The sequence below is a fragment of the Bubalus bubalis genome, chromosome 18 (genome assembly GCF_019923935.1).
Source record: "Bubalus bubalis isolate 160015118507 breed Murrah chromosome 18, NDDB_SH_1, whole genome shotgun sequence".
Classification (NCBI taxonomy): Eukaryota; Metazoa; Chordata; class Mammalia; order Artiodactyla; family Bovidae; genus Bubalus; species Bubalus bubalis.
The window spans coordinates 34,020,457-34,031,542 of record NC_059174.1 but is presented as its reverse complement, the minus strand read 5'-3'; the positions used below and the strand labels follow the sequence as shown (position 1 = coordinate 34,031,542).

Here is an 11,086-nt window from a genome sequence, read left to right as displayed (position 1 = left end):
GGACATAGTGTTATGAACTCATTTTCATGCCGAGAGAGAACAAATACAGATGTAAGTATGTGCATATGTGTGTGTGTGTTTATATACATACACATTCCCTAGCTGGTTGCACTGATAGCTCAGGCCTGGGAGCAGCAACAGCCCACTGAACATACCTCAGGTCCAGATTCATTTTCGAGGTAGCTTTTTCCAAAAAAGTCAGGGCTGGAATAGGGAAAGTATAAGTGAGCTTGGACATGTATGCCAGACAGAAAAGGCTCAGAGCAATGGAGACGTGTCCCAAAAGAAAAAAAACAGCAGTCCAGTGGCCAGGTTTGAGGGGCAATTTGAGCATTAAAAAACAAAATTTGTAATGGATTGCAACCCATTTAAAAAAAAAGGAAGTCGTGAGCCTATATTTATATAAATTAGTTCAAAGTTTAATAAGAAACAGCATTCCCCGCCTCCTCAAAATTTTCAATGGATGTGATTTCTTTGGTGGGTTATAATTCATTACAGTCAGTACTTAATTTGATTGCTCACAGATTTATTTGTTCATTACAAGAGGGGGGTGGGGAAGAGTAACAGTGGAGAACAAGCCTGGGAGACCCAAGCCTAATCCCTAGAAGTAAACGCCATTAGTAATATAAGTGTCAGTATCAGTTCAGTTGCTCCATCATGTCCGACTCTGTGACCCCATGGATTGCAGCACGCCAGGCTTCTCTGTCCATCACCATCTCCTGGAGCCTGCTCAAACTCATGTCCATTGAATCAGTGATGCCATCCAGCCATCTCATCCTCTGTCGTCCCCTTCTCCTCCTGCCTTCAATCTTTCCCAGCATCAGGCAAGGGACTCTCAAAAGTCTTCTCCAGTGCCACAGTTCAAAGTCATCAATTCTTTGGCCTCAGCCTTTTTTATTGTCCGGCTCTCATGTCCCTACATGACTACTGGAAAAACCATAGCTTTGACTATACAGACCTTTGTTAGCAAAGTAATGTCATTGACAGTTGGATGGTAGTAATGTATCTTGAGTAACTTTCAGGTTTTGATGGTTGTATTTTGGTAAAGCAGGAAAACATCTGTTTGTAGTATTTGAGGTGTTGTAGTGTTAGGTTGGCAACTTACTCTCAAATAGTTTGGGGTAGGGGGAAGTTCTTTGTTCTGTACTTACAACTTTTCTGGAGGCTGTTTTCAAATACATTTAATTCAAACAAACCACCTTTGAGTCTGCCCATGTATGTGGACTGAAGAGTCAGGTGGTATGACATTTAGGCCATTCATGCTGCTGCTGCTGCTAAGTCGCTTCAGTCGTGTCCGACCCTGTGCGACCCCATAGACAGCAGCCCACCTGGCTCCCCCATCCCTGGGATTCTCCAGGCAAGAACACTGGAGTGGGTTAACATTTCCTTCTCCAATGCATGAAAGTGAAGAGTGAAAGTGAAGTCGCTCAGTCATGTCTGACCCTCAGTGACCCCATGGACTACAGCCTACCAGGCTCCTCCATCCATGGAATTTTCCAGGCAAGAGTACTGGAGTGGGGTGCCATTGCCTTCTCCTCAGGCCATTCATAGTAACTCCTAAAACCTTTCCACTTCTTTCTGTTTTTCTCAGCTCACATTTCATCCTTCCTCCCCAAGTCTCCTGGCTTTCCACACTTTGCCCTTGGCATGTCCTACCATCATGCTTTCCTGCCCACTCTGGTCGTTTACCTAAGTCCCGTCTGTTTTCCTGCCCGTGGATCCAGAGGCCTCCATGCCCCTTCTAAGAACCAGGTCAAAGAACTGGAGACCCCCTAGGCATCCAGAGAAGTATTCTTAGGGGCCTCTGAGACCTTTCTTCTTTCAAAGAGCTCTGTACATTTTTCAGGATAACAAGCTCTAGTACCCATTTGATACAGCAGAGATAGGACTTTGAATTATTCATTGGTACTTCATTTTCACCCATATCCAATCACGTCAGCTCCCTGCTTAAAGAGCACAGTGCGGCTCTGATGGCTCCCCTGACTGCAGGGGCCTGCAGTATCTGCCCTTGCCCCTGCCCTTCACATACCTTTTGACCCCTTTCTGTCTGAACAAGAGCCCAGACCGCTCCCCTTTCTGAACCTCTACAGCCTTTCCATCAGGGCCTTTTCTCAGGCTGGGTCCTCTTTCCAGAATGCCTTGCTTGTTCAGGATGGTGACAACAATAAAGAGTAAACATTTGCTGAGTGCCTCCTTTGTCTCAGACACGATGCTAGAGCCTTTACAAGGTACAGATGAGGAGACTGAGGCTCACAGATGTTCACAACTTGTCTGAGGTCATGCAGCCAGTGAATACAATCCTGTGTTCCACAAATGCTTCTTTGCACATCCACCCCACGTCTGGCCCTGAGCCAGCAGAGGATACAACAGAGAGGCCTTTGCCCTCTCGGAGCTCACGGTCACAGACCGATGGGTAAACAGTGAGTCATAACACAGTATTATAAACACTGTGATGCAAGGAGCCATGGAAGTCAGGGCCGGAGCACCTGACCCAGCCGGGGAATGCAGGAAGGTGTTCCTGATATGCGGGACATAGCCCTCTGCTGTTTTGAGGTTTAAATGCTTTAATATGTGAGAACAAGTAGAGTAGTATCTGGCATGTAGAAAGCATGGTAAGAGTGCCACTTCCTTCTTCCCGTCCTCTTCTTCCTCTTCCTCTTGGCCTTATAAAGGAATGGATGTTTTTAATGTGGAAGGGGGCACAGCAGGTGAGATTATGAGTTACATTCTGGCCTAATGGAATTCAGGACACACAAGGGTGACTTCTAGTGGGAGAAAGGTCATAGGAAAGAGGATGAAGCTAGCACCCTGAGGAACGCCGAATGCTAGGAGCTAAGCCCATAAAGATGACTGACGAGAGCCACCAGAGAGATGGGAGGAAAATCAAGAGAGCTTGGGGCTGTCTGTGCCATGCAGGGAGATTGTCGCAAGAAGGCAGAAGCATTTGGCAGGATCACATGCTGCTTGGGGAACTCCTCCTCAGCTTTCGAGACGCAGTGTAACTCCGCGAAGCTTTCTCTTCCTCTCTCACCCTGGGCGACTGTACTGGCCTTGTAGTCCTGTATATATGGTAGCAGCAGATTCCTGTTCCCCACCTTAGGGCCTAAGTATCAGACTCTTGGGGGACGTCCTGAAAATCTACCCCTTGAGTGAATCCTGTGCACATTAAAGTCTGGAGACGCCTGCTTTCTAGAGACAAAAATCCCAGGGTAGCATTCTCATTGGCTCAACCTAGGTCCCAGGCCCACCCTGAGCCCGTCTAGGGTAAAAGGGAACCCTGATTGGTCATTCTTGGGTCATGTGCTGACTCTTCCCAGGTGAGGATCACCTGGATCACCTGGAAAGTGGAAGGTGGATGCTGGAGTAGAAAAGGAACGGCCCCGGAATATGAAAGCTGCTGTTACTAGGAGCAGGGATCGTGGTGGACAGACAGAAGTCCTCTATGCTTCCACAGTTCTTTTCAGAGAACCTCCAAGCTCCAGCATGTGGTTTGGGCACCGGGCGTGGGTGGGTGGGGGGTGGGCCATCAGCAAAGATTTACTTTATGTGTCTCGACTCCTGGCTAACCTGGGCAGCTCCTGGAGGCTCACAGGCTAGTTTAGCCAGCCCAGGCTGGTGGGGGCCACAGGTATCGGAGGTAAGTGTAGGCAGTGTCCCCGTTCCCTTGTAGCCACACTTTCCTCTTTGTTCCCCAGAAAACCTTTCCCCTGCGCCTGCCCTGGGAAGAGAAGGGGAGGGGGGAAGGCAGCCAGGGAGAAGCCAAGCAGCTGCTGAGCAGGCCAATCTTCCCCTGAATCATCAGGTGCCAGCAGGGTGTGGAGGTGGCAGGTACCACAAACTGGGGTCCCACCGAGGGTGGGATTCCACTGGAGGCCCCCATGAGGGGTGCAGATGGTTTGGCCCGGGTTGTCCTTGGTCATAGGAACTGAAGGAATGTCAAACTGGAAAATCCCAGCGAGCACTATTTTTAGAGGAGACTTGGAGAGCATTTTTCCGGCTGAAGGGACAAGTTCTTTCAGAAGCAGCAGTTAACTCTAACCCCTGAACCGCTCCCGCCTGGAATCGGCCCAGGCCCTCCAGGCTCATGGGAACACTCGAGGTTGGGGTTGGGGGTGGGGTGTTTAATGGGGGAGGGGATTATCGACTCCTTTCAAACATGGAAAGAGGTTGTTTATTTTGACATCTTTGAGTCAAATCCTTCAGACATTAGGAGTTTATACCAGAACCTTTCTTTAAAAGTAGAGAATCATTTCAGGCCAAGCTCATAGTCTGAAAACATTAAACATGATTTTCTTGGGTGTTCGCGTCATGCTTAATAATTGTTCATGATCAACTTAGTCTTCCCACTACCTGCTTTATGCTTGCAGTGTTCTACTTAACTACCACTGTCTATGTTTTTCTGTTTGAGGTAGAAGTCTCTCGGGATCCTGCTTATTACTGAGCTTATTAAAAGTGGTAGATTAGATCTACTGCTTAATTGAAGTCACAGGAAAAGCTACCCCAGCCCCCAACACTCAGGGTGTTGCCCTGGGGAGGGGCCTCAGTAAGAAACAAAGTGAAATTGGAAGCCCTTCTCTCCTCATCATCATCAGGCAATGCCTTCAGGGACAGGGACCCCAGTTGGGGAAGGTGTTTTGCTCCCAGCCTTTCATGGAATTTAGAATCTAAAGCCCTTGTAGTACCAATGCTTTTGAGGTTAGTACTCTCCAAGGAATCCATGTGCTTGGGGAGGACAACTAGAGTCCCCCAGATTTGGAGGTGGTTGCCTTTGGGCTGAATGAGAAGCTTGGCAAGAGGTCAGGCCTGATGCAGGTAAAGCAGTGGATACTGGGGCATAGCGTGCACCTTCAGTCGTTAATGAGTTTATTCCAGAACCTTTTCTTTGGAAAAACCCCTGATGCTGGGAAAGCTTGAGGGCAGGGGGAGAAGGGGACATCAGAGGACGAGAGGGTTGGATGGCATCAATGACTCAATGGATATGAGTTCAGTCAAACTCCAAGAGATAGTGAAGGACAGGGAAGCCTGGAGTGCTGCAGTCCATGGGGTCGCAAAGAGTCAGACACAACTGAGCAACTGAACAACAAAGGATGCTGTGCTTTGAGCAGCTCTTTCACAATGAGTTCATGGACTGAGCTAAGAATCAGCATTATATTTGCTGGCAGAGGCTATCCACTGGCAGCAATGAGTGAAGTAGTGTCTGGTTCCTTCATCAATCTCTTCTGAGTCTGGTTTCCTTGAGTAAGCTCTGGATAGGTGGACCAGATGCTGGAACCCAGGGACCTGAGGGCTGCCCACCTCTCTGTCATTTCTTATCTTCATTTTGTCTTCAGCATTTGCAGACACCTGGAGGCACAGCTCTAGCCATAAGCTCATGCTCTATTACAGTTGACCACTTGAGGAAGGCAACGGTGCCAAGTTTTATGTACTGTGTGGGATTCCCAATAATGCCCGTTGAAAGTCTGTGAACTTTTGTTAAAAACCAGAAGGAAAAATTTCAAATCTGTCCCTGGAACTAAAAATAAATGTAGGCTAGTGTCCAGGAACAGGGAACAGTTAATGAGGACTGGAGAGGAGCCTCCAGTCTTGCTTCCGCTCAGTCTATCTCCTTGGATGAAGCCAAGACAACATTCTAGAGGGAGGTGTCACTCTTCTGTTTAACACTGCTTAATCTATCCTCAAGCTGGAATCAAGATTGCCGGGAGAAATATCAATAACCTCAGATGTGCAGATGACACCACCCTTATGGCAGAAAGTGAAGAGGAACTAAAAAGCCTCTTGATGAAGGTGAAAGAGAAGAGTGAAAAAGTTGGCTTAAAACTCAACATTCAGAAAACGAAGACCATGGCATCTGGTCCCATCACTTCATGGGAAATAGATGGGGACACAGTGGAAACAGTGTCAGACTTTATTTTTGGGGGCTCCAAAATCACTGTAGATGGTGACTGCAGCCATGAAATTAAAAGACGCTTACTCCTTGAAAGGAAAGTTATGACCAACCTAGATAGCATATTGAAAAGCAGAGACATTCCTTTGCCAACAAAGGTCCGTCTAGTCAAGGCTATGGTTTTTCCAGTTGTCATGTATGGATGTGAGAGTTGGACTGTGAAGAAAGCTGAGCGCTGAAGAATTGATGCTTTTGAACTGTGGTGTTGGAGAAGACTCTTGGGAGTCCCTTGGACTGCAAGGAGATCCAACCAGTCCATTCTAAAGGAGATTAGCCCTGGGTGTTCTTTGGAAGGAATGATGCTGAAGCTGAAATTCCAGTACTTTGGCCACCTCATTCGAAAAGTTGACTCATTGGAAAAGACTCTGATGCTGGGAGGGATTGGGGGCAGGAGAAAAAGGGGACGACAGAGGATGAGATGGCTGGATGGCATCACTGACTCGATGGACATGAGTTTGAGTGAACTCCAGGAGTTGGTGATGGACAGGGAGGCCTGGCGTGCTGCAATTCATGGGGTCGCAAAGAGTCAGACACGACTGAGCGACTGAACTGAACTGAACTGAACTGAATCTGTCCTCTCACATGGCCCCTGAGGCCCTGCAGGGGATGCCCAAAGCCACCTTTCACCCTCTTCATTGTGCTTTGCTTTCTCACTTATCTCTGGGTCTTTGTGCATGTTGTTCCCTCTTGCTGAAACACTTTTCCACCATTCCTTATCATCTCTTTGCCTTGCTAGCTGCTCTTCCTATTTCACACTTCAGCTGAAATTCTGACCCACAGACTCAGTGAAATCCTTCCTGGAAATTCCCTTACCACCATGAACAATACACAGCACATTTAACTGGTTTTAATGCTTGCTCCCCACATCTGTGCTGGCAGGGATGATATCAAACACTCAAGTTTCTTTTTAAAAACTCATTTAAAATCTAGCATTTATTAAAATTATATGAACACATAAAAATTACATGAACATATCATTGAGAGAATCAAATAGTTCTACAAGGCCTATAACCCCCATTACATTTCCTGCTTCCCAGAATTGACATTTTAAAACTTTTAACCAATCGTATTCAACATTATATGGGAAGTCCCTTTACCATTATCTTTTTAATTGACATGCATATGTCTGCTACCTCTTGAGTTTTAAGCATGTCTGATGAGTATTTAGGTCTCTTGCCCATCTTCCCCTTCTCCCTATCACACATAGACACATTCTCTCTCTCCTAATATGTCCTTTCTTCCTAATATGACCAGGTACTGTGGTTAGATCAGCACTCATTGTTCACATTGTTATAATTATGCAGTATTATTCACCTGTGATTTACCATACTTCTTTTCTATGTATCATTTTATTTCCCCACAGTTCATCTATGACTATTTCCTCAATTTTCTGTGCATTTATCCCTATATGTGTGTGCGTGCTCAGTTACTCAGTCGTGCCTGACTCTTTACGACCCCATGGACTGTAGCCCATCAAGCTCTCCTGTCCATAGGATTTTCCCAACAAGGATACTGGAGTGGGTTGCCATTTTCTCCTCCAGGGGGTCTTCCCAACCCAGGGATCAAACCCACGTCTCCTGCATTGGCAGGCAGATTCTTTACCATTGAGCCACCTGGGAAGCCCACATTTATCACTAATTTGTCTGAAAACTTTACTGAAACTATGAATCTTTTTTTTCTGTATATTCAGACACATTCTTACTGCGTTAGCCAAAAAGTTCTTTGGGTAAGATGGTGAAAAACCTGAATGAACTTTTTGGCGAATCGAATAATTTCATCTTGAAGATGTCTTCTGAAGCCTCTAGCTTCTGTAATCTGGTCTGGTCAACCCTCAGCCCTGCTGCACAGGGGCCTATGTCCCCTTCACCATAAGGACTCTTATCACCTCTCTCGAGACTGCATCCACCCTTTCCTGGATCCCATGTCCTCTGCTTCTTTGGTTTAAATCCTTGTACTCATGGTGTTCTCCTCCAGCAGCCTCCTGAGAAGAGACAGAAGGAGTCTTTCATGTCCAAAAGAGTCTTTCATAAGTCATCATACCCAGTTGATACTCCAGTTGGAATCATACTTCTAAGTGGGCATCATTTTTCCTCAGGATATGGAATGATTTACTCCATTCCCTTGAACCTCCCTAAGTTGCTTTTGAAAGGTCTGATGCCTTTCTTTCTTTCTTTCTTGATGCCTTTCTGATTCCTGATCCTTTATAATGAAACCTGCTCAGTTCTCTGGAATCTTGAGGCTCTTCTCTTTGCCTCAGTGATCTGATATATCTGATGCTGGTCCATGTTGATTCATTGTGCTGGGCACTGATGGGTCCTTTAAACTCATACCTCCAAAACTCATATCCTTTGGTTCTATAAACATGTTCCTGAATTATTATTTTTTGTTTTCTTCCCTCCATATTCTCTGTTCTAACTTTATGAGAGTCTTATTATTCTATTAATCTCTTGGACTATTCCTCTAATTTTCTTTTCTCTCATTTTCTACCTCTTTGTCTTTTGATTCTTTTTCCTGTGAGATTTTCTTTAACTCATAATGAATTAAAATTTGTTTTGCTTTCATATTATTTAATATCCAAGGACACAAACACATATAATTTTTAATATGGTACCCCCTACCCTCAACTGTGCTTAGTGTTCCCTAGCTAAGGGACTCTCTGTCTTACCTTCTCTAGAGAAAAAAGTTCTACTTGTGGGGGATGAGCAAGGGAGGGGATCCAGGAATCCATTTGCTTCTTAATAGACTTTCAGTTGGGTTTTTCTTTAGTTTGTTTTTTAGATTTCTGCTTTCACCCCCACTTCTCGATGTGCTTGGTGATGTCATGATTCCAAAGCCTTTTTTCCTGTGATATGACCTAGGATGCATTTCAGCCTTCCCCTGTACCAGCTTAAGGTTTAGCTTTCTTGGATCTGCTGAGTCATTTACCACTTGCCCCTTTGCTCTTCTGCTTCCAACATTTTGTTGCCATTGTTTCCTCTCTCATTCTTTGTCCCTGTGGTTTTATGCCTTTAAAACATAAATCCGTGTAACTGTCATTTCACTGGGATTTGGGAAGAAAGCAGAGGCCAGAGCCTGCATCCAGTCATTCAACTTATCTTTCACTGGCAATCTCCAGGTCTTAACATATCCTTTAGCATAGAAGTGCCCAGTAAATATTTGTTGGTTGGATAGAGTGTTAGAGTCCTTGTCTTTCCAATCTTTGGTAACCAAAAGGTGAGAGCCGTTTAAATTGAGATCACCTTAGTTATTGCATTTACTGCTTCTCACTTCACAACCTTATCTGAAATACATACTAGGCAATGGACGTGAATTTGGGTAGGCTCCAGGGGCTGGTGATGGACAGGGAGGCCTGGCCTGCTGCGGTTCATGGGGTCGCAAAGAGTCGGACACGACTGAGCAACTGAACTGAACTGAACAACGTGTAGTGAAAAAAAATTGGACGTGAGCTGGCTCTGTCCACCAACCGTGTGGCCTGGGACTACCAGTCTGAAACCTTAGTCGAGTCTTCTGTAAAATGGGAATAACACTTTCAAGTGTCTTCCTCAGTGCCCAGAGCATGATAAGCTCTAGCTATTTGAGGTGTGGAAGGGTTCAATACCAAAGCGACAATTCTTAGAAAGTCAGTGTTTTACTTAAGCTTAAAATTAGCCTTCACACTTGAATTGCAAATTGGCCCCTAATGAGTGCCCTTCAGTGTAAAAAATCCGTGTTTTACTTGCCTTGATGATTAGACAGAGATGGCAAAAACTTTGCATCTAAGAGAGGAAACTAATGTTCGTCACCAAGGGTCTCCTATGGGCAAGCGGCCTCTCCTCGGTCAGGCAGGTGGACCCAGAACGTACACTGGGAGTTATTCACAAATCTTAACTGTGTGTCTGTCTTGCAGACCCGGTACTAAATGACCCCACTAACTCACTCACCCTGATTTCTCCTCACTTGTGTCCCTGACCTCAGAACCTGTTTGTTGCCCGGTGTGGGAGCCCAGACACTTAGCCCCTTCTTGTCAGTCAAACAGTCCAAGTCAGGTCCACCCCGGACTTCTTACTGTTCTCAGCACTGAGGTCGCACATCTTGGCCTTCACCAGAAAGTCCTCCGGCCTGCTTCCTCCAGGGGAGAAACTGAGGCAGCGCCCTGAGAAAGCAACACCGTGCCCCCCTAGGTCCAGCTCAACCCTCCGTCAGCCCCCACTCTCTCGGGTCCCCACAATCCCCCGTCTCCTGGACCCCTGCCCTCCCACGCCGTGATGGCCTGACGCGCAGCCGCCGCCGGGGCCCCAGCACGGGCAGGTGAGGGCGGGGCCGGAGTTGCCGGCGCCCCGCCCCCAGCCCCGCCTGGCTAGAGGCCTCGCCTCTCCGAGGCCCCGCGGCGCGGGCCGCCGCCTCCCCCAGCGGGAGCCGCCGTGCAGAGCGCCGCCGAGCGGCCAGCGGGCGGGCGCTCGCTCCGCCCCCTCCCGGCCCGCCGCGCCGGCTCCCGCCTCCTTCTCTCTCCACTCGCTCCCGCCTCCCTCCCTTTCCGCTGCTGAGGCGGCGGGAGCCGAGCCCGAGCGGACCGAACCGTGGCCGCAGCGGGGCGGCGGGTGCAGAGGCGGCGGCGGCGCTGGTGCGGGAAGTCAGTCTGTCGTCGTCTCCGTCGGCAGCGGCGGCGGCGGCAATGCGGCGGCCCTGCTGAGCCCTCCAGCTCCGGGCGCCGGGAGCCAGCCGCGCGAGGCGGCTCGGGCCGGGCGGCAGCATGCGGAGCGGCGAGGAGCTGGACGGCTTCGAGGGCGAGGCCTCGAGCACCTCCATGATCTCGGGCGCCAGCAGCCCGTACCAGCCCACCACCGAGCCGGTGAGCCAGCGCCGCGGGCTGGCCGGCCTGCGCTGCGACCCCGACTACCTGCGCGGCGCGCTCGGCTGCCTCAAGGTCGCCCAAGTGGTAGGTGCCGGGCGGGGCCCCAGGTGCGGGCGGGCGGCCTAGCCGCGCGCTTTCCCTCGCTGCTCCCGCTTCAGGGGGCGCAGGCCCGGCCGGCCTCCACCGCGCCCCGGGCTTCCCATCGCCCAGCTCCTTGCGCCCCCTCTTCTAGCCGGATCCCTGGGCCTCCCTCCCGCCTCCCCTGGGGACCCCGCCTTCCCCAGCCCTGCTGCCTCAGGTGTGCGCCTTCT

The 11,086-nt window shown here is 48.8% G+C and overlaps 1 protein-coding gene across 7 annotated transcripts in view; it reads left to right on the top strand.

Annotated features, from left to right (window-relative positions):
- The first annotated feature begins 10,359 nt into the window (after positions 1 to 10,359).
- Positions 10,360 to 11,086, top strand: part of CMTM4 (CKLF like MARVEL transmembrane domain containing 4) — a 79,100-nt gene continuing 78,373 nt past the window's right edge. For 2 of the 7 annotated variants that reach the window (XM_025268792.2, XM_025268791.3), the window contains exon 1: positions 10,360 to 10,859. In XM_025268792.2, coding sequence (XP_025124577.1) covers positions 10,674 to 10,859 — 186 coding nt within the window. In that variant the 5' untranslated portion in view covers positions 10,360 to 10,673. The remainder of the gene's footprint in view (positions 10,860 to 11,086) is intronic. The other 5 variants (XM_025268790.2, XM_044931999.1, XM_044931995.1 and 2 more) reach the window with 4 other exon arrangements.